Source organism: Suncus etruscus, chromosome 1 (genome assembly GCF_024139225.1).
Source record: "Suncus etruscus isolate mSunEtr1 chromosome 1, mSunEtr1.pri.cur, whole genome shotgun sequence".
Taxonomy (NCBI): Eukaryota; Metazoa; Chordata; class Mammalia; order Eulipotyphla; family Soricidae; genus Suncus; species Suncus etruscus.
This window is the reverse complement of record NC_064848.1, coordinates 25,415,016-25,439,350: the sequence shown is the minus strand read 5'-3', so window position 1 is coordinate 25,439,350 and position 24,335 is coordinate 25,415,016. Positions and strand designations below refer to the sequence as shown.

Sequence of the window (24,335 nt, the reverse complement as noted above, 5' to 3'; positions counted from 1 at the left end):
CAAGAAGCTGTAAGCTCCTTCTATTCTGCCTAGATTTTAGAGTCTATGACTTGTCATATTTAATTTTCAATTTTATCATTTAGTACCAAGTAGTCTAAGTATTTGATCAAATAATAAGAATATGAGTGAGAAAAAGAAACAAATATAAAATAAGCTTTAATCCTTCTTTTATGGCTAATTAAGATATAAATTTTCAAGAAAAAGTCACTGATAATAAGCCTTTGTAAATCTTCTTCAGCATTTCTTAAACCTTAACAGTAGTTACCAGCATTTTCCCCATAAAATAGTGTAAATTTCATTATAATAACTCATTCAAATAATCATGTAAAAACCTTAACATTTCAATGTGATAATAAAATTTTGGCACTTGAGCACTAAATAAAATGCCACATTCCTATTTGCAACAAGAGTAAAGGCAAACAAGAAAAGACTGAAGTTTTTAAGACTGCATACTCAATAGACAAAAAAATTACTCATTATATATAAAATTATACAATCATGACCAGGGAGCTGACTAAGCATTAGAGTAGGTACCCTTATATGCATATAAACTCAATATTTAGCACTGCAAAAAAAAAAAAAAGTACAGACACAATCTGACTGTAGAGCTCAGCAAAGGGAAAGATATTATCAGTCATAAATGTAAATGTGAACAATATGAGAACTTTAGTTTCTCACTGTGAAAACATGAGGCTGAAGAGGTGAGAATTTCCAAACACAAATATTCTTTAATTCAGTGAATCCTTATCAAACCTAGAGACAGAAATTAGGTTTCATATCTCTAGAATATAAAGACATACTTCATAGGTTCTGTTCTGAGTTTGTTTTTTTAATTTTGAGAGAGTTTGGGCCACACCTGGTGGTACTCAGGGGTTACTTCTGGCTTAGAAATCACTCCTGGCAGGCTGAGAGACCACATGGGATGCTGGGATTGAATATGGGTCAGCCACATGCAAGGCAAACACCCTACCCTCTGTGCTATCGCTCCAGTCCCTAACTGATTTATTTTGTAAAAGACGGTAAGATTACAATGATTTGGAAAGCAATTGGCTGACAAAAATCTTACATGATTTCCTGTATCAAAGATGATGATTGTCCTTTAATTTAATAGGACTGACCTTTACAAAGATTCCCCCATTATTAGACCAAGCAGGGTTCATAATTTACCTATTCAACAACCAGTGACTGGAATCAAACTAATAAATTAACCTCATAAATAGCCTTCAACAATCACATGGGTATGAAAACTATGATTTATATTATGATATTCATGGTTTGATTGAGAAAAAATAGTCTGCCCAAATGAGAATATACTGCTCCATATACTGTAAATCAAAGTACCTACCCAAATGCATGGTTAGAAAAAAGACTGAAAAGTACTAGTCATTAAGCTTCTGTGTACATTTTTAATCCAGGAATTTGAAAAATTATTGTCTACTTTGGTTTAAATTAAAATGTTGAGTCTTTAAATAGCAAGCTTATTTTTCTAAAATGAGATTTAGGTATAGATTAAAGAGGTAACTATTGAGTCTGAAATTAATAAATTTTTAACTGATAGTGTCACCTAGAACTAAATTAACCAAGCTTTTTTTATCAGTGAGTGACACATCCAGGATGACAAAATATTCTTTCTGTTGAATAAATTTGGTTTTTAGCTGAAAATATTAACTTCATTGCTTTCTGTAAACCCTACATATCTTTAGATGGCTTAATGATTCTACTAGTCATTGATTCAGCTTGTTGAGCTAAAACTCTGAGCTGAACTGCTAATAGAAAAGTATAATGTAAGACAAGAGATAACAGCTATAAGAACAAAGCACACATATGTATATATACATATATAATACATGTTCAAAATATGAGAAATTATAAACCTGCTAAGATGGATAGTTAAATTCCCCAAATAGCTGCACTGTATCTTTCCTTACACAGTTCTTCCAATTCTTATGGGCACATAGATTCAGAACAACACTAAGGAAACTTTAAAAATTAAACCTTTAAGGACAAGTTAACCAGTTCAAATTTTATGACAATAGAATCTGTAATGAGTAAATTGCACATATGTCATAGACACAATCTATTTCCATTTTTATTAATAAGAACAGTGTACCCCCTAAATATCACTGTCATGGCCCACATGGACCTTGGTAAAGCAGAAACCAAACACCAGAGAATCCTGTGGTCTTAGTAATTGATTTATGATTTTATTGATCCATACACCTCTCCCCATAAGACCTGAGATTTCTCTTACTCTTCCAAAAGAACAATTTGACTATTTAATCAATACTTATTGATCAATTGTCTCTAACACAGATTTGACTTCTACAGAAAGTATGGTTATTTTTCTATTTCCCTCAATGATCCTGACCTGGTAGTGTTCCTATATAAACAGTCTGCAAAGAAGAAAAATAGTCCTGTGGCTCTAATTTTCTCTAATAGACTACATTTGTTGTCAAAGGCATTTAACATGTCATCTCGTTTTTTTGATTTCTAAGAAGCTTTAATAAATTTTATTTTAAGTCATTGTATAAATTGGAAATGAATAATCCTGCTAAAGCATCCAGTTTAATTAATACATACAGAATGAAAAAACCTCTATTAGAGATCTTACACCAAAAAGAGGATTTTAAAAGCCTGTGTTAAAATGCTGTGAAAGTTTAAATGCAATGATACTATTTTCCAAAAAATAGGATGCAAACATCTTCCTCTCATCTGAGGAAATTTCCTGCTTCTTTAACAAAAATCACTTCACAGCTGAATAATTAGAAAAATTTTCCCCCAAGTCATATGAATGGAGATTGGTTAATTAACTCTGAAGCAGTTTGACTCTAGTCTTATGAAAGTGACACTGGTTTTGAGACTACTTCTGTTCTATTTTGTAATTTTCACATCTTCTGTCTTTACTAGGCCTTAATTACCACAATCTCTGGAGTATTGTTCAGTTCAATATCATGACTTCTTTGTATAAATTTCCTGAATTTCCAAGTATATTAGATATAATCAAGTAAAATCAGCAATATTATAAGCCAGATAATGATAAAGAAGCAGAAAAAGTGTCTTCGTATTTTTCAGATTGGTTTTAAATAATTACACCAACAATGTTGATATTAAAACCATTCTTTTCTCTTTTCTATTATCAAGCCTCTTTTAATATGTTAAAAATTCTCTATAAGAGTATAAATTACTCTTTTATAATAATGTTGTTATATATCTTGAAAATAATTTATATTCCCTTGTAACTATCAGAATAAAATATAAAATTTAAGTATTAATATTAGAAAATAAACTCACAGTTACTTAAGGATATGGGACTATTTGTAAAGAGATTTAATCTCTTATGAACTATATATATATATAATAGTTGCTCTACTTTTTGGTTTTTTTTGCACAAAAGAACTGAGAAATAAATACATAAAACAATTACATTTCAAATTAGTACTAAATTATATTTAACTCACTCTTAAATGGTAGTTGTAAATAAGAAAATCTGTGATATAAATATATTTCCAAAAGATTCCACATAGTTTCTACTTTCAGATGTGCAAAGTTATGCTTATAAGAATAATATAGAAATTTTCTTGTAGCTCATATTTATAATTATATTCTTTCATGACAAATTATGCTTCCATGACTATATTATAGGCTTTATTATTTTATTATTATAGACTTTATTATTTAGTTATTCCCACCTCATTATTTTGCTTAACTTTGGATTTTATTTAAAAAAATCAAATAAGACACCACAAAAGTTTGTTGTCAAAGGAACAACACTGAATTCTTTTTTCAATAATAAGTAGTAGCCCTCATAATTTCATACTTTTAAGACCTTTCTGCCTGAAATACATGATACAACATGATTCTTTGGCATGATACAACATATCAGTTAAAGAAATTAAAAGGGGCTGGATATAGGGAGGTACACTGATGGTGTGGTATTGAAATTTTGTGCATAAATAACAGGCCTTCATCAATAAAAAATTTAAAGAAAAAATTAAATTATAAAAGGACACTGAAAGAGACAACATAAAAGGTGGTAGAAAACACCATCAAAGATAAAAGAAAGACTTTCCTGGGACATTAAAAAAATGTCTTCTTCACTTATTGATATGGAAAGGAAATGACTGAACAGAATTTAATTTCCTTAATGACAAGAGAAGCTGAACTATCCCCTCAGAAAATATCCATACCACAGGATATCAACTAATATTTGTGTTATCTTCTTCCTGGCTACTTGTTTAGTCCAAATATACACTGTACAAGCAAGGCTTGGGTCAAAAGTGAAGTCTCCTCATTTGAAAAGTTGTGAATATTTCATTTGTTCTGGATTATAAATTAAGAATACAAATTATAAATTGCAAGATATAGAATTTTACTAACAATTATTAAACAAAATAATTCTGATGGGAGGGGAAAATCTGAAATATAAGTTCTAATACAACCAATTTAATTATTAGAAATAATTAAAGCTATCTTTCTTGTCAACATTAACATTACTCTCCCATATTTATTAGACAATGATCCTAGAGAAATTATTTAGGCATGCTCTGATTTGGGAATGAACATGAAGCACTGATACTAGCAGATATTTTACAATTATCTGAGGAAGAATAAAGGAGATAAAAATGATGACATAAAGACAGTTCCATAAGCTTAGGCAGATCCATACTAGAATGTTCAAAATCTTGTCAGAAATGTAATTTTAGTCTCTTAAAATCCACAGGCAATAGATTATCATTAGAAAATATAATTTAGATGATCAATGAATACATTTTACTATGACTTCAATTCAATTCTCTCCAATAATAATCGAAAGAAATGACTATGTTAATATGTTACTCATATAAAGTTCATACTCTTAAAATTAATCATAACTAGCGACTGTTAAACACCCTACTTCCTTTTAGTGTAAAAAAACATTTGGGCTATAAATAAATACAAATAAAACTAGTGAAATTTTACTGCTGGCATCAAACATGTGTTCAAGTAATTCTTACCTGTCCCCCTTTAGGCTGGTATTTAATATTGTCTGTTGATCCAATTTTGGATTTGACATTCTTCAGGTCTGGCAGTGGTTGGTTAATAAGCCGAAGCTGCTTAGGAGTGGCAGGAGATTTTGGAGGAGTACGAATGATAGCTACTTTCTTCTCACTGGGCACCAAGATGGCAGATTTGGGGGTTCCTGGTGTGTGAGGGGTCCTGGGATAACTAGGAGTTCCAGGGGTTCCTGGAGTGCGTGAAGAATAACTTGGTGGTGTACCCGGGGTAATGGCGGTTGATCCAGGGGTAGTGGGTGTGGAAGTACCACTTTTTCCAGCTCTACGGATTGGCTCTGATCCTATATTAACAAAAAAGCAAAAACAGAAGCAAGACCACAGCATCATTAAACGTTATGAGATATCTCTTCTTACATAGATTGCAGGAGTTTATAATACTTTAAATTCTGATAGTATGAATTACAATGCCATGAATATGTTCCTTAAAAATTTCTTTTTTAATTTTAGTTTAGGTAAAAGAATTGTAATAGTGTTCAACTTTCTGGTTTTAATATAAAAATTACTGCATACCTCTGCTACCAATGTGTCTCTGACCCACCCTGTCATCCCTTTGTCACCTCCAGTTCAATGTTCTTCTCTCATTGAATTAAGATGGTGTCAAAAAGAATGTTTTAAAAAAATTCCTACTTATATGATTATTAAGAACACTGATCTATTTTGGTTGGAAAGAGATTTTGCATTTAATCTTCAATAGATTCATAGCTCCTGAGGATTCCATGAAGATATGGGAACCATTTGTTCTTCTGTCCAGTAAGCACATTTTGAGATTATGATAAATACAAAACATAAGATTATATCTTGATAAAGCATAATTTTATCTATGTAAGTTATTTACTGAATTACACATCAGTATACTCCTTAGCCCATATCAAGGAGCATTGTAATTGACACTGTTCTACAAAATCACATACTGCATTTCTACGAAAATTTGTCTAAGCTTTTAGTGAAGAAAAATCCACTCTTTAGAAAAGCAGGACTTGTTAACATATGTTCACAGTGAATCCTATACATTAATGTATTGCATTTTCTCCTATATTTTCTTTACTAGTTTTCAATGTGAAATCAAGTCAATAATCATTACTGTCAGTTATATGGATACTGCAAGGTGCATTTCACTTCCTCAACTTGACCATTTGTGATATCATTTATTACTTTTCCCTTCTTTTCCCCTACTGTATTATCTCTTGGCCCACATTCAGGTATGAGCCAATCTCCAGGGTGGAGAAAGAGCCATAAAGTAAAAGAAATTTTGCATCTCAGGTCAAGATGTAGGACAATATATATGGTAAAAAATGAGCCCAAACCTAATTGGATTGTATGTTTGGTTTTCCAAATGACAAACTGGAATGCTGTCTAAATGTTCTAGATTAAGATGATAAAATACTGAAACAATTTAAATGTTGAGCCTCCTCTATGATGTTCAGTCAAGGGGTATGAAATTGGGTCATAGTATTGACGGACACCAGGGATACACAGCAATGATGAAAGGTCACCAGAGCTACACCTGGTGTTATTGAGTATGTCAGATTTTGGGAATGTTATGTGACTACAATATAATGTGAGAGATTAGGGACATATGTGAGCTGGGCATTTATCTGGTTCTTTGAACTATTTATCTTGCAAACTCCTCGAGGACAAAGTCCTTTCCTGAGTTAAATTACTTTCCCATTTAAAAATACTTCTTTGAAACCTTTTCAAAAACTGCAAAAAATAGGAACATTTCCCATGTGAAGCGAGGATGATAGATGAATAGGTATAGGCAATTGTTTACATTTTTAAGTGTTCTTATATCTTTTAGTTATTACTTTGCAGAGATCAAATACAGGCTAGTCTTTTGATAATCAGCTGCAATTATGTTCACTGCCAAAGAATATAATTCCACATAATTATGAATGCATATTCTGGTCAAAATAGAACTTATTCAAAACACCAAAAGTTATATACAGATACATTTTAAAATGCAGAGCATAGTAGCTCAAAGATACAGATTTATAAAGAAAATGTCATGTTTCCATAGCAACAGGTAACTGCATAGTTCAAGGTGTACTGCTTGAGATCACTCAAGGCCTTTGTCTAGTTTCAGTACTCCAGAGATTATGCTGATGCCAATAGCTGAAGTTAAATATATTTTTATTGAAGATGAAGAAATCTCAAGTGGTCTCTTCCTTGCCAATGCATTTGGCTGTTATTTTTGTTAAGGTAAAGACAAGTTTGAATGATTTCTGAAAATTTTTAGAACATATTTCAAAGGACATTTTTATATTATAAAACTATGGTATTGAGCACAACTGCTCTAACAAATATTCATAAGCAAGAAACGTGATTTAAATGACAATTATACAAGTCATTGTAATAAGGTCAATTATAAAATATATACAAAAAGATGAAATCAACTGAAATGTGAGAGTAGAAGTGATTTCTACCATTTAAAATATTTTTTCAAGTACTCTATTATCCAAATGGTCCTCATAGACTGGCTCTTGAGTACTATTTCTTTCAAATAAATGTAGAGAAAACAGAGGATAGGTTTTCACTTTATTAGTAGGCTGAAAACCAAATTCAACTACTTACAAACTATTACAGTGGACATGTTAGTCTCTTTAAGGTTAGTTTTCTCTGGACATTTAACGAATTTATTCGTCACTATCAAGAGTATAATTAAATTGAGTGGTATAAAAAATGATTTTTTGTGGGGCCAGCAAGATGGCACTAGAGGTAAGGTGTCTGCCTTGCAAGCACTAGCCAAGGAAGGACTACGGTTTGATCCCCCAGTGTCCCATATGGTCCCCCCAAGCCAGGGGCAATTTCTGAGCGTTAGCCAGGAGTAACCCCTGAGCATCAAATGGGTGTGGCCCAAAAAACAAAAATAAATTACTTGCTTCTATATATGCTTGATAAGTGGCATATCAAACATATATATGAAAATAATTTACATCTCTGCTTTACTAGACTTGATAGTAGCATAGTAAGTATTTAAGTGGGAAAAGACTAGAATATTTTTAGGTTATGTTGACATTATCTCAACAAGTTCATTATAGGTAATCAGTCAAAAGAAATTAAGAAATTTAAGTTATTCCAGTTATTTACAGTCTCATTGGAATATCAACCTTCTTTTTTCTTTTTTTCTTTTTTTTGGGGGGGCCACATCTGGTGATGCTCATTAATTACTCCTGGCCATGCACTCAGAAATCGCTCCTGGCTCGGTGGACGATGCAGGATGTCAGGGATCAACTCCAGGTCCATCCTGGGTCAGTTGTGTGCAAGGCAAAAGCCCTATCGCTGAGCTACCCTGCCCCTGGAATGTGAACATTCTTACACTAAACAGAATCCTAACTTATGAATGTTGACTTTCCAGTTGGATTGTAGAATTTGGAATAATATAGATCATTTTAAAACTCTGTATATTGGTTTTCTCTATTAATTTTTCAGTTTTTCCTTTTAACACTATATTTGGAAAAAAGAGATAATTTATTCTGAACAATATCTTATTGGACATATTAATAAATAATAGCGCAGTATGTACTCATTTTATCCTTCAGTCTTACCGATTAAAACCGAATTTTATATATATAAATAATTTATTATTTTCTGATATCTTTGGGACAAATAGAACTTTTTGTTTGTTTGCTTCTGATGGGGGGAAGGCCACATTCAGGGTGGTTCAACAATTAATCCTGGCTCTATGCTTAGAAGTGACCTCTGGCATCGCTCAAGTACTAGCTGTGGTGACAGGCATTGGAATAAAAGGTTGCTGCATGCAAGGCAAGTGCCTCATCTCTTGTACTCTCTATCTGGCTCTAAATTATGTTTGGTTTGAAAATTATATATTACCATTATATAATGAACTAAGGTTCACTTAAGAAATTATTAAAAACAAAATAAAAAAGAAGCCAAACCAAAATGAACCTACTGGTGGTCCGCCGTACTGAAGAAGAAATAGAGCTGTTGAGAGAGAAGGAATTCTCCTCTCTGTCTCCTGATATGCCTCTTCGAGGAGGAAGGATGGAGGAGGGTCTTGGTAGAGAAGAGCGCTTTTCTGGACTTTTGGTTATTCCATCCTGATTAATGAAAGCAAAAGGACAACAGATTCTTGAAATCTTCATTTTAATTATATAAGATGATTACATTATTCTGATTATTTTCCTTCCTATGCTGATAAACTTCTTCCAATATATACTACTGAGTGTCATATATACATTTCTATTTCAAGATTTAGAATCCCTATTGCCCAGAGCTATTATAAAAATGCATTATCTTGGAGTTAATATTAATTATGATGAAGCTCAAATTATAAAGCCAAAGTCAGTTTTATTTAAGTAATTTTCAGTATATTAAATTTTTACTAAAAATATTTGATAATATACTATCTATTCATGAGAAGCTACTCATTACAGGTCAATAGTACATATTATATTCCTAACAATTATGACAATATACACCATGTATTTATGTGACAAGAACTTTTAAGCATTTTATATTTATTTCTGAATTAATTTTACCACTAAATATGTATATTTTGTGATTGAGGAAATTAGTTTCGTGTAATATTTTTCAATATTATGAATTTGTCAGGTAATTAAAATAGTATCTAAAGCAGAGTACAAATTTTTGTTATATATTATGTAATATTATTAGATTATCCAAATTATATAATATAGGTACTATCACATATTTTGCTTATATTTGAGATATTACTTAAAATTAAATATGAATAAGGGCTAAAAAACTTTTCCATTATTTTTGATGATGAGATTCTACTTGCTTCATTTGTGTTTTTTTAAAGGCATATTTTTTGATGTCAAACATTTTACAATTTAATGTCTTTATTTTCATAATATAGTTGGAGATTTGTGTCCTATAACCTCCCAAATATATTCCTTTCTGCACCTCTGGTTGACCTGCTGCCTTACCTTGTTCCCTGAGTCTGAAATTGGCAAACGGTCTGTGGAGCCTGCTGAGATGGGCTGTGTTAAAAAACTGTCAGAAAATGGAGCTTTTTTAGTCATGCTAGGGCAAGCTGAGCTGCATCTTGGGGACTTTGTGCTACCCTGTAAGGCAGGAATCTTTGACAAGGTAGAATTCTAGCCATGAAAGAAAACAAACAAGAACACAAAATAAACCAAACTATGAAGTGAAAGAAAAATTTAAAAAAATCTAAACATATAATAAATTAAATGAATACTTTAAATAAGAACACATGATGAAAGACTATAATCAATGATAGAACATATATATCTATGTAAGAATAAAATCTGTGAGCAGAAAACCTCTTTTAACTGATATTAGCTTAGGAATACACATACATAAATAATAACAGCATTTATGTATATCATAAATCATATTTTCAAGAACTTTACAACAAGGAATAGTATCACATAATAATAGAAAATGTTTCTAATTAGAAGAAAAATGAATTTTTAGATTACATTAATTGAGACAGGAAGATGCTGGCTTGGATGCAGCTATGCCTGATTTGACTCCCAAAATTCTATACAGTCACCCAGCATCACCAAGAATATCCTAGAGTGCAGAGTCAGGAGTAAGTCCTAAGCCACCAAGTGTGGCCCAAACCCAAAATAAATCAAAATAGTCTTACAAAAAAAGATTACGTTAATTCCATAAAAAAAACAAACAAACAAAAAAAAACTAGAATTACAATTTAATTTATAAATACAATTCTCATGGAGGGGGTGGGGGCAGAGTGATAGCATAGCAATTAGGGCAGGTGCATGTGGCCACCTGGGTTTGATCCCTGGTATCACATTTGATCCCCTGAATCTGCCAGGAGTGATTCCAGGAGTGCAGAGTCAGGAGTAACCCTGAGCGCTACTGGATGTCACCCATAATTAAAAAAAAAAAGATTCACATTGAGATCAAGTTAGATTACAGAATTTATAACATAATAGTGTATAGAATACAGTTTATCTGATGTAGTATATTTCTAAAAATAAAGATCAGCACTAAAGATATTGCCCATAAGTTACAAGCTTTAGTTTACAGGTGCTGATATTCAGTAAGGAAATTGTTGGTAAGTTGAAAGTAGCGTGATTAGATAAATGGCTTTGGAAATTCTGAAAATAATATGTCAGGAGAAATCTGTCTTCAAGCAATCAGTATAACTTAGCTCTTAGAGAGAAAGCCGTTGAAACTGAGATTTTTTGTTGTTGTTGTTGTTTTATTTGGGTCATACTCAGCAGATCTCAGGGCATACTCCTGATTCAGTGCTCAGGGTCAAAGTTGGTGGAATTAGGGAATCATGTTTTGCTGGAGATCAAACCTGGGCTGACTGTATTTTCAGACAGTTCCCAACTTGGTGCACTATTTCTCTATCTTATTTTGGTCTCCACTTCACAAGAGACGTAGCATTAACAGACTGCCCAAGTCACTTTATTTTACAGAGCCACATTTTAAGTGGAAATTGTAATTGGGTTGATAAAAAGTCATTGGTTTTGATTGCTGCAATCCATAAATTAAAAAATTTCACAACATATATAGAAAATTAAAATAACTAATTTTATTTTGTTTTTCCCAATTATAAAAGACCAGTCCCATGCAAAACAAAACAAAACAAAACAAAACAAAAGGAAACAAAAATCTTCAAGCAACAATACCAAATGAAAAAGAATTATAAATCAGCCATAATAAAGAACAATGAAAACCACAAAAGTGCTATGATACATGTATGAATCAGATAAATAAGAATTAATCTTGTGGATATTAGCAAATTTATAGGAAGAGGATGAGGACACAAGAAAGCAAAATGAGGAAAAAATAAAAATGAATTGGTGGGGCCGGGCGGTGGCACTGGAGGTAAGGTGCCTGCCTTGCCTGCACTAGCCTAGGACGGACCGCGGTTCGATCCCCCGGCGTCCCATATGGTCCCCCAAGAAGCTAGGAGCAACTTCTGAGCGCATAGCCAGAAGTAACCCCTGAGCGTCACAGGGTGTGGCCCAAAAACCAAAAAAAAAAAAAAAATGAATTGGTGGCCTAATCTCTTCTTCAAAAAAGCACTACTTTTTTTGGGGGGGGGGCCGGCACACCCAGTGATGCCCAGGGGTTGTTACTCCTGGCTCTGTGCTCAGAAATCGCTCCTGGCTTGGGGGACCATATGGATGTTGGGATTCTAAGCACAGTCTGTTCTGGATTGGCCGTGTGCAAGGCAAAGGCTCTACCACTGTGCTATTGCTCAGGCCCCCAAAAGAGCATTTTTAAGGGAAAATAAAAAAGACTTGTATTAGAAAATGGACACAATCTGACCTAAATGTCAGATTAAATGTCAATATCTACTGTTTCTTGAAGCAAATGGATTTGAAAAAGTCCCTAAGGGCTTTTCAAACAATGAGTACTTCCTCTAAGAAGGAAATTCTGAGTTCTTTAATCTGTTCCTAAACATTACATCTCTTAAATACTAGCAATAATTATATTAATAGTGGTTATTATAGTGATAGTAATGATAACTGTGAATTGAATAAATCTTATGTTTGGGTATATGCTTTTTACACAGTAGAATATTGAATTTTCACAAATAATACAATACAAAAATTTATTTCTCTTAAGAAAAACATAATAGAGAATATAAATGTTTCAGAGGGACCTAGTTTATTTTATAGTTCTACTTGTCATCTCCACAACTCAATAGTTCTGTCAGAATCAGAAAGTAAAAAAGAAACACAAATTATAAAATCACAGTATGTGCAAAATGAAGCTTAATGTTAACCAGAGCAATCAAGCAATCTTATTGTTTGAATATATATAGAATATATGAAACATTCATATTATAATTTAAAAAGTACCCAGAGAGATAGCACAAAGGAAGGGCATTTGCCTTGCATGCAGATGACTCTAACAGACAGTGGTTCGAATCCTGGCATCCCATATGGCTACTGTACCTGCCAGGAGGCACTTCTGAGTATAGAGCCAGGAGTAACCCCTGATCACTACCAGGTGTCACCAAAAACCAAAAAAAAAAAAAAAGAAGAACCAACATAAAATTTCTTAGGTTCAAAATGATCTGAAATATTTGATACTTTAATAATCCTTTAATAATAATAATTTTTGTTTCATCAAAAAAGGTAGTCTAAAATTATATTAGTTTTTTTAAAAGACTAAACAAAAATTGTGATTTATATTTATATGTAATAGCTAAGACCAGAGCATTGTAATAAGTTCTTAAAAATATCATTCAAAATATGTGTATAAATATATTCATTTAATGAGTAGCCTTTTAGCTCTTATTTATTTCAGTAAAAAAGAAGAAAAATACTAATGCTAGTTCTTTGTTAAGTTTAAAAAGTATATTTAGCAATATATCACAAGAAAACAAGTATAAAATACTTATGTGGAAGTAAATATTAATATACTCAAGTAAAGCAATAAAATATTTATCCCCATAAATAAGAAAATATAAAATACTATTGTCTGTTAATAATAATGAACAGAAGCATTTATTTTCTAGTTAAAGGGTCATATTTGGTGGTGGAGAGAGATTACTCCTTTTTCTGTACTCAGAGAACAATCCTGGTGGGGCTCAGAAATCATATGAAATGTGAGAATTGAACCTGGGTTGGCAACATGCAAGGTGTGTCCTACCCACTGGCTACCCTCCAGTCCATAGATACGAACACTTTTATCAAGAACTAAAAAATACATGATGTGCAAATGGGTAGAACATTTCTAGAAGACTATATTTTTTGCAAAAAATTTAACATGGATTTCTTTTTGAAACAGCAATAATTTCACTATTAAAATAGCATCCTAAACATGTGCATGTGAATTCATTAATAGATTTAGTCAAAAGACTTCTACAGTGATATTGTTAAAAATATCCAAAGAAACTAATTTTGAATGCCAAATACTAAGAAATGTATAAAGTTTAACATTATCAAATAAAATGCAGTGTTATATAGGCATTGAAATGATGTACACAAACATGAAAATCTCTTGATTATTATAAACAATTGAGTTTCTGAATTTTTATTTGTTGTCAAACATATATATGTGGATAAACAGCTTACATCAAAATTATAACTGCAACTATCTTTAGATAAGGGGACTTATGTAGTGTATTTTCATTTACATTTGCTCATCTACATTGTTTAATTTTTTTACATATTTATTTTATAGCAAAGCCCATGGCATTTATTATAAAATAGTTCAGTATTGATTATAGTGAGTTCTTTCTAGGCTATGCAAAACAACAAACTGGACTTTCTCACTATTTGCCAGAACAAACTGCTGGTTTGTTTGTTTCTATCTTACTTATAAAATAACTTGGGGAAAGGAAAATAGAAGGAATATCCTCAATTTGAGTTCTATCCTGAGCAAACTTATGGCCACAAGTCTCTCCAGAAACATTTTTATACACAAATGCCACTGAAAATCATTCTGGGTAAGAGAACAATTTAAATGAAAATTTACAGTAAACAGCTACTATCTAAAAATATACCTACAATTATTAAAAAACATTACCACTAATACCGAAGAGAATATTAAATGAAGAACAAGAAAAAAAAACATCATTTTACTCACAGAGACTTTGTCCTTTGCCTGTTTAAATATACTGGGAGCCTGAGTTGATTCACCACCTGCTGCTGTGGAAGAAAAAACAAACCCCAAACTCAGTGGCCAAAACACCACATAAGTATATTCTAATACCTTTTGGATATCAGCTATTTCATTAGACTAATGCAATATTTTTCTCATCTTAAGATTCATATTCAGTAAATGAAAAAAATATTATAGCATGTAGCCCTCATTATTGTTTAAACTACATGAAATAATCTAGTGTTTACTAAAGCATAGCTAAGTGTAGTACATGATTTCTAATAAGTTGCCAAGGAACCTTTAGGTTACAGAAGGACAGGTCTTTTAGGACAGAGTCACAGAATAGGGATATAAATGCCAAAGAATTTAAAGAAAAGAGGTCTGAGTTGTTTCTAGGGTTGACATGATATGAATGAGTGTACATGAAGATACCAATACCCTCTTCTTGTAGTCGTTGGCATACCAAGTCATTTCTGCATTTGACTTTGAGACTGTCAACCCCCTTCCTTCTGTCCCTCTTCACTTCACAATATGAACAACACATTTTTTTTTTATGTACAACATATCACATGAGAAAAGACGGGAAAATAATTAATCCAAAAGAGAAGACACGACAAGAATTTTAAGTTCAGTAATATAAAATATGGTCTAAACATGCTCTTCCTGTATGAAATTATTACCACATCTGTTACTGTTGTTTTTCTCACGTCTGTTTTATACTTCTGGTTTCAATTTTAAACTGCATTACCTAGTTTCCATTGATGACTTACCTGACTTGACTCAAATATCTTTCATGAATAGAAACAATCCAACTATCCCATTTAAAAACTGTACTTGGAAAATTACAGGTAGGAGATTGTATACTTATTTGCTCCTTAAATTGCCTCGCAAAAGAGAAAACCTCAGGAGAAAAAATACACACATTCTTATAAGCATACTGAATAAGTTTCAAAAAGATTTTCTATTATATGCAGCACTAACACAAAAATAAAAACCCTCTAAACTTGCTATGCTATTTAAGACTGGCTAGTAAGATTATTCACAGATTCTGAACATTATTTTGTTTTTTAAAGAAACAGTGCAAATGATGCCTACCTGCTATTTCAATAATGTATCATAAATTTCTGTGACTTAGTTTGGTTCAAGACAAAACACCCATATTTGGTATATATATTTTATATTTAAGTATATTAATATTTAAATAGAAGGGTAGATATTAATTAGCCTAAATATCTTAAATTTTATTTAGCAAGTGAATTAAAAGACAATTTATTCTGAATATAGACAACTGAATACCAAAATCATATAGATACTGAACCAAGTTATCTGAAATTTTATAGTTCTGACATGGTCTTTCACCCATCCAGATAGAATATATCATTTTTGTGCCCAAATAAAAGATCTTAATGTTTAAGCATTTATCTGTAAATCTAAGATTTTTAAACAGATTTTAAACAGAAAATATTCAAGTTTAATAAAAATTGAGTAAGATGTAAAATAAAATTTAGATTTAAAACATGTTTATTTTCTAACTCATATCACAGAATTCCTCATCCTCAAGTTTTTATCATAAACATTTTCCATAATATCAAGTTTTTCACTTTTAAATCCTACCATAGATGTTAGTTCTGAAGAAAAGATCTTACAATGATTCTTATATGAAGAACACAAATACAATGTATGTGGGATTTTTCATGGCTATTAAGACCACTGATTAATTTTTTCTTTGTTCTTACAAAGGTTAATTTTGCTCTTAGTCTTTAAACTCATACAAATGTGGAGCTAGAGAAATACTGCAACAGGTAGGGTGCTTGCAAAGTGAGTGAGATAATCCCCTGCACCCTGTGTGGCCCCCTGGGCAGTGCTAGGATGGTTCTTGAAAGCAGAGCCATTGAGTAAACCCTGAGCCCCAAAATAAATAAATAGAATAACTGAAATGCTTATATGAAGGCTCTGATATATAATGATAAATTTTATAACCTGAAAATGTACCACAAATAAATACACAAGTAAAAATATAGTAAATTGAGATCCTAGCATAATTACACATTTAAAAGAATTATTTGCACTTAAATTTAAAAATCAAGTTTACTTTGTAAAAATTTGCATAACGTTTATGATTTGTAGTTTATTTCTTTCATTCTGTTACTTTTTAAACAGTAAAATTAAAAATACTTGAAGAAAAGTGAGATGATAATAAAATTTAAACAAACATAATTTAGGTTCTTCAATATTAAGAATTTTTTTATCTGAGAGTTTGTAATACTGAATTTATTGATTATATCAGCAGCTTATAGGCAAAACATTAAGAAAAATCCAATAATGAAATAGAAAAAAAGGAATGCAACCTAGTAGATTGAAAGAATTGCTAAGAATTTTGGATATAAAGAACAAAATCAGATGGGATTACCAATTTTACCCCTCCCTTTCATTCAAAGTAATCTTGCAACCACAATTTTATCCCAAGTTTACTTTTTATTTTAGAATTTAAAATCATTATGCACTTTTGGTGTATTTGAATAAATTCAACAACATCAGTAACAGATTTGGCAGTAACAATATAGAAAATAGGACAAATAAATGATTTTAAGCATGAGGAAGTTAAATAAGCAAAATAATGATAACGCATTCCATGGTTATATTCATTGCCATTGTTTAACCAAACACACTGAATGAAAATAGGAATTCCCAGAACGTAACACTAGAGAATAATGCCAAGATACAATCACTGTTAAGTTGGAGCATGACAAAGAAACAGATGGTCATGAGCTCTTCTGCAGGAAGGGGGAAAAAATAAAGAATAATGATACATGACATTTAATAACAAAATTGTTCATGACTACTGAATTTGGGGGAAGAAAAACAAAATGAAGAAGCCTCTATAGTAATGATATTAAAAAAAAAAAAAGACATGTCTATGTTTGCCAGCCACATTGCAGAATTGAACAGTCACCTGTCGTTTTCCGCTTAACACAGGAGAGATGAGTTGGTCTAGTATATTTGATAGCAGGTTTTAAAATGAATTTCCTGGAAGGAGAGTGGGCCTGAACTTCTGTTTTTTTAGCAAGTTCAGCCTTCTTATAAACTGCTATGAATAAGAAAACACAAAAAGCATACCATCAGGAAAAAATCAAACACTTGGAGCAGAACCGAACGGAATTTTACAAATAATTAGTTACTAACTACAGTTAGGTAGCTTCTTCTCTACAAAGAGTTACAGTGAATTACTGCAAACACATTGTTTTAAAGAAGTGATTGTTAAATGAACCTTTTTTCCTTCTCACTTCATCTCTGGAGACTGTGCTAGGTTCCTTTTTAGCTATTTTTCTTTCAGGAGTGGAAATTCTGCCTCTCCCAGTTTTAAAAGGCTTTTCTTTTCTATGTTTGTCAAGAGATGGTCTCCGAGCTTCTTTTTCAGCTTTCTCCTCTTTAGGAATAGTGTCTAACTGTTCTGTCATGATGCTTCTATCATCATCTGTGAATCAAAGCAAATCATGACAACAACAACAACAACAACAACAAAAAGTCATTAGTAACAAATGTACAAAGCCCCTTATAATTTAACAAAAGGCAAAAAAAAAAATAGGTAAGGGGATTGGTTATCATTTTTAAAAATAAAAATATATAAACCATGAGGCTACTGAATTTTATTTGGGAGAAGTTAAAAAAAATTGCACACCTTGTGTGTCCACCCAGAGGCTGTCAGCATCCATGATGGAGTCATCAATGGTCGTTTCATCTTTGTAATCATCATAGGTTTCTGTCTTATATTCGAGCTCGCCTCTCACTGGGGAAGCAGGGGCCTCTGGGGAGCCATCTCTGGGTTCTGCCTGGGCTTCTGCTGCCTCTTCTACTCCAAGTTCTTCAGTCTGAGGGGAAGGTCTCCTGTCCATTTCAGGATGCTCCAGGGCTGCAAAACGAACACTGTGGGAGCCAGACTCCCCTTCATCAGTTGTGGTTTGCACAACAGTGATGAAATCATCTTCGATGGTCACAACAGACTCAATCACTCCTTTGTGTTCCCCTGGACAGGTCTCTACAAATTCCTCCTTGACACCTGGAATACCCAGATCTGTAATCTGGAGAGTGTCAGACCGGAAGAGCAGCTTATCATATTCTCCCCGGGCTTCTATCTCATCCTCTTCTCCTGAAGCCTCAACTGCTTGAGCTGCAATGGCTTCTGTCACTTCTGATGGTGTAATAGATATATCTGGGGTCTCTCTGCTTTCTTCTTTGGGCGGCTGAATGAATTCCATCTGGACATCAGCTTTCTCATCTAGAGCTAAGTTTGCCTCTAAAACTGCAGATGTGCAAGGTGCTTCCATGGACTTGACAGCAATCTCATCCTGAATTAGAGAAGATTCTGGGGACAAATCCTTTTTGCCCTCATCTGCTTTCAAGGACTCCAGGGTAAGACTTTCATGCTCACCACTAGACTCGTAGGATTCTTCTTTGTCTACAGCTTCCTGATGCACTAAGTCAGGCTTGGCCACCTTTTCTTTGATTTCAGTTTCACTAACTTTAGCACCTTCTTTCAGTTGCCCAGGCTCAGGAACCAACATCACCTCTGCTCCATGAGACACTGCAGATGAGGAGATGGAATCCTGCGTAACCCTTCCAGAATCTATGTTTAGCCCTGAGGTCATCTGTCCAAAGTCACTGATTTTAATATCCTGGTCAACTTTTTTTGCAGCAAAATCCAGTTCAGATTGACCAGATGTTTCTACCTCAGCTACCTCTTGAACTGAACTAAGCACTTTCTCTGCCTTTTCAGCTAGAGGTGCTGGTGTGTCTTTTGAACCTGTCAACTCTTTGTCTGAAGCATGCTCAGAGGTTACTCCTAAACCAAGTGTTTCGACTTTCTCAATGGCCCCTTTTGTTTCCTTGGCATGTTCTTTTGCATCAGCTTGTTCTTCACTCTTTTCAAGTACAGTATCCAGCTTATCGCTGACTTTTCTTTCCTGATCAAACTCCCTAGCCAGTCCTGATTTATCACCTGAGACATGTGGGGATATTTCCCTCACAGAACTGCATTCATCTTTGACTCTCCCAGCAGCTGCCAGTTTCACCTCAATCAATGAAAGGTCTGCAGCTAAATCTCTGCGTGCTTTATCATCAGCACTTTCGTAAAAAGAACCACTCTCCCCTGATAAATTCTCGCTGTCTTGAACAGGTGATGGAAGTGGAACTGTGTATTTATTGAAAACACAATAGCCCATGTCTTCTGATTGACTGTCTGCTTTCACAATGGCATGACTTTCATCAGTGATAGGTGGCAAGCCAGTACTACTCTCCTCAACCACAGTTTCTGATGGGACTGATTTCCTTCTGGCAATCTCAGCATCTGTACTAACAGAAGCCAATCGGGACCTTGTCCCGGCCAGATCCAACATTTCAGGTAGATCGGGGGCCATGACAGTACCGTTTTTGTAATAATCTTTGGCTAGGAAAGGTGACTCGCATGGTGCCTCAACTTGAGTATTTTCCTCCTTAACAGCTTTTTCTTTCTCTATCTGTTGTTCTTCCTCTTTGCTTTCTATTGGGAAACAAGGAGCTTTCTCGAGTGCTGGTGTGGTGGCGGGAAGGTAATCATCCCCTTCATCCATACTCCCACTAGTGTTAGTTAGAATATCAGAAGCCAGAGGAGAAAGATCATGTCCTCGGCCAAAATTAAACCCAAGGGCTATGGAATCCAGGCACGACATGGGCAAATTGATTGACATGCTTCTCTGCTCTATTGCAGACCTACCACCAAGTCCTAAACTCCTGCTTAATGTTAGATCATCTTTATTCTTACTGTGGAGATCTCTTTTCTCCCCATACACTTTTGGATCAATAGTGAACATTCTTTCTTGAGGAGAACTGGGTTCTTCAGGCAAATCAGAGGGATAACTCTGTGCAAGAGTGCTATAACCAGTGTCTTGAGCTGGAGCACTGGGCTGAGATTCTTTTTCTGTCTGAAAGCCCTTGTCACCATCTTTACACATGGGAGACAGAGTATCAAAAGACGCTTGGGAACGCTCTCTTGCGTCACTAAGTTCATAGTAATCACTAGCTGACTGGATATTTTTTGTCACTTCTTCTTTCAAGGCAGAAGTTTCAAAGTACTTGGACATGCCTGATTTATCTTCATAAAATGGCACGTGAAACTCAGATGATGCAGCTCCAATTTCTTCAACTTTATTATCTTGTTCAGCAATATTTTCTTCAAAAAGGTCCTGGATTGCACTCTTTTCACTTAGTTTGACAGGTTCTATCATGCCTTTGTCCAAACTTCCTGGGAATGAGTCCTGCTTTGATATATTTGTGTTGGCATCTTGGATGTTCTGTTCTGAAAAAGCGTGATCTATGGAGGTCTGAACTGGGCCTGTTATTTCACCTGCTAATGTGGAAGATGCCATTTCTTTAGGAATGGTTTCTTTGTCAGAAATGGTTTCTTTCTGGTTTAGCTGAAGCTCCTTTTCCCTATGTTCCAATTCCAGTTTACCTAGGGTGGATATCTCATTTTTACATATACTCTCTCCTGTGGGGGCACCCTTCTCTTCCTTTAAAATTTTCTCTGGAATGTACTCCTCCACAATTGGAATATTACTATCTTTGTGTGAGGACATGGCCTCTGAGATGGGTGCTACTGCCATTTTGTCAGGTTCATTCTTATAGAGGGCTTCAAACTTTGCAGCTGCTAGGTCACTGGTTTCTTGTGGGAATTTTTTTTCTTCTAGCTGTAATAGGGCAGAGGCAAAGGGTGATGATCCTGCAACTATTTCATTCTTTATTACACCTAAAGGAAGAGTGAAGTTTCCACATTGAAAGGGACTTGGCATGGGAGAATCAAATTGTTTCCCTTCCCATTTGGGGATATTCTCAAGTACATCTTTTTCTTTCAGGGGTGTCATGGGACCAGGAGATACTGGAGCAGCTAAACCCCATTCATCCTTTTTCGCTTCCATTGGCATTTCAATGAACCAGTCCTTTTGTTCTTTTGGAGTCAAAGGTTCTGCAGAGAGACCAATACCAGGCATCACTGGACATGGTTCTGTCTTAGCTTTCATGTCTTCTAGACTGGCACCAAAAGTTTGCCCAAACAGAGGGGAATGTGTTTTTTCTTCCTTTGTGGCTTGTATGTCCATTTTATCAAGGGAAGTGGTAGTTGTCTCAGGCTGAGAAACTAAGGCAGCATGTTTAAGGTCTTCACCAGGCTTACTCTCTTTCTCTGACTTCGGTTCCTTCTTGCCTAAGGGCTCATTTGTAGAGGGAGTCAATTCCTGTGTGTCTTGGAAATCCATCTTCGAGACTGTAAGTAAATCTAAAGTAATTGGTTTGATTTTTAAACAAATAATACACAAGTGCGTTCAGGCAGTAAGCTTCAAATTAAATTTCAAATGATAAATGAATGGAGGGGAAAAAACAAAAAAACTATGGGACATGCAAGCATGCTCTCCCTTACTACTGCTAAAACAAACTGTTGTGAGTAAAGTGTAAAAGAATTGTGATAAGCACATTTTGAAGTATCTTGTGCCCTGAAGTTGGTTTTAGTCGCTCCTAAAAATATGTGCCTCATACTGTAGTAGAAAATAATGTACGTGCATTATATTTTTAATAATTTTAAATTAAAGAATATTCAATATAGATGGAGCTACCTAGGACTAAATTTGGAAAATAATCCTACTGAATGTGGAGGCTGGAGTGAGATAGTACAGTGGGTAGGACATTTGCCTTACATGTGGCTGACCTCAGTTTGATCCCTGGCAACCCATATCATTCCTAGCAGTCTCAGGCCTGCTAGGAGTGATTTCTGAGCACAGAGCCAGATATGTGATTTCTGTATGCCTCCAAGTTTGACTAAAAAAACAAAACAACAGTGAAATAATCCTATTGAACATGTGCTTTGTCTTTTAAAAGTGGATTGCTAAACTTTGAACAGAAGACCATTTACCTAATCGTAATTAATAATAGCCTGAATAAAATAACACCAGAACCAATTTTGAGGGTATTGAAAAATTCTAGGTATAAAATTTTCAAAGTCGGGGCCGGAGCGCTGGAGCAGGGTATAAGGCATCTGCCTTGTGCATGCTAGCCTAGGATGGAACCCAGAGTGCAGAGCCAGGAGTAAACCCTGAGCATCACCGGGTATGGCCGAAAAACAAAAACAAAAAGGAACAAAAAAATTTTCAAAGTCATCTCAAATTAAACATATTTTTTTTTTGGTTTTTGGGCCACACCCATTTGATGCTCAGGGGTTACTCCTGGCTAAGCACTCAGAAATTGCCCCTGGCTTGCGGGGACCATATGGGACGCCAGGGGATCAAACCGCAGTCCTTCTTTGGCTAGCGCTTGCAAGGCAGACACCTTACCTCTAGCGCCATCTCTCCGGCCCATATTTTTACTCGATTTCATATTATATGGCTTAGGAACTTGACAAGTCAATTTCTTACACATTTTCAAAATTTTAGTTCTTAGAATTTACTTAGACTAGATAATAGATAAAATTAACTATTAATACTAAGAATTCATGTGAGCAACAAAATTTTAAAAAGAATTATCAAGATATTTATTTTTCCTTGGTTCTGACATTTCTACATGACTATATGACCAGTTATGAATAACTGGTGAATAGTCTAGGCTTTAGAGATGCTTCACAGAAATTAAATGACTTTTATAAATGTTTCCGTTCCACCACTTCAAAGACTTCAGAGTTCTATTTGTTTATTTAATGTCAATAGAATTTCACTGTGGTCATTAGGGCTAAATATAAATATCTGGAAACTATTTGGAGAAAATAATAAAAGTCAATCATCTCCCAAAGAGCAAGTGTATGGATCATCATTACCTTAAATACTTGTGTGTCCTGTAGTAACAATAGAAAAGAAATATTCTGTGAACTTCTAGTAAAAGCTTTTCTCTGAATGAAAACTCAAAAGATAGGAGGATGATCATAGGGGGGTAAGAAATTATATGAAAAGCAATAGTGGGAACAGTTCGGAAAAACAAACCAGTATTCATTGAAGCATAAACAGGATAGCACATCACAGTTGCGTACAAAACAATTCTACCATTTAAGCATCTGTGTGCCAAAGTCCAACTCAACAATTAAAAAAAAGCATATGAATTGCTGTCACCAAAAATAATAATTATATATACATATATTAGCAATGTAACTGGCAAACATTTGAGATGGGGTTGAGGGAGGGGGCGGCAAAAAAAAAAAAAAAAAAAAGCTCACATAGCATTAACAGCCTTGCTGCAAAGCATATTGTATCATGGCAAAAGAAAACCAGGAATCAGCTGCAGCAGTGGGATGCCAAGCTGCCACATAACACCTGCACAAGCCACATTCTGCTCATTAAGATTCAAACAATGGTCTTGGGATCATGAGAAGACGAGCAATGGAATAGCATTGGAAAAGCATCGAGTTGATAAGCTGCTGGAGAAATCATTTGCAACAAAGTACATGCAGATCCTCAGAGAAACACACCTTCCCCGGCAGAGGAAGGGGTTTTTACATCTGCAGACACCTCCATAACCTCTTTTACACTTTTCTCTTGCAGGGTCCCTGCTGGACCACACTCTTCAGAAACTATTTGAGCCATTTGGCCCTCACTGAGGTCTCTGGGGTGATCTGAGGCCTTGGCAGTCCCCAACTCTTTCCCAGGAAGAGTATCAGGTCTCTCTTTCTCAGCCATTGGACCCTCTAGCATTTCTTCTTCTTAGGAATGAAAAAGATGTTGACATCATGAT

At 34.2% G+C, this 24,335-nt stretch overlaps 1 protein-coding gene across 23 annotated transcripts in view; it reads right to left on the bottom strand.

The window, feature by feature from the left end:
* The window catches only part of MAP2 (microtubule associated protein 2), a 188,670-nt gene that overhangs the window by 14,364 nt on the left and 149,971 nt on the right, over nt 1-24,335 (bottom strand). For 7 of the 23 annotated variants that reach the window (XM_049784050.1, XM_049784042.1, XM_049784034.1 and 4 more), the window contains 7 exons: nt 24,073-24,303; nt 18,277-21,903; nt 17,866-18,072; nt 17,551-17,685; nt 14,583-14,644; nt 8,965-9,112; nt 4,995-5,335 (listed from right to left, as the gene is read on the bottom strand). In XM_049784050.1, the coding sequence (XP_049640007.1) occupies nt 4,995-5,335; nt 8,965-9,112; nt 14,583-14,644; nt 17,551-17,685; nt 17,866-18,072; nt 18,277-21,903; nt 24,073-24,303 (4,751 nt within the window). Of the gene's footprint in view, nt 1-4,994; nt 5,336-8,964; nt 9,113-9,964; nt 10,136-14,582; nt 14,645-17,550; nt 17,686-17,865; nt 18,073-18,276; nt 21,904-24,072; nt 24,304-24,335 lie in introns of all 23 variants that reach the window. The other 16 variants (XM_049784117.1, XM_049784116.1, XM_049784122.1 and 13 more) reach the window with 10 other exon arrangements.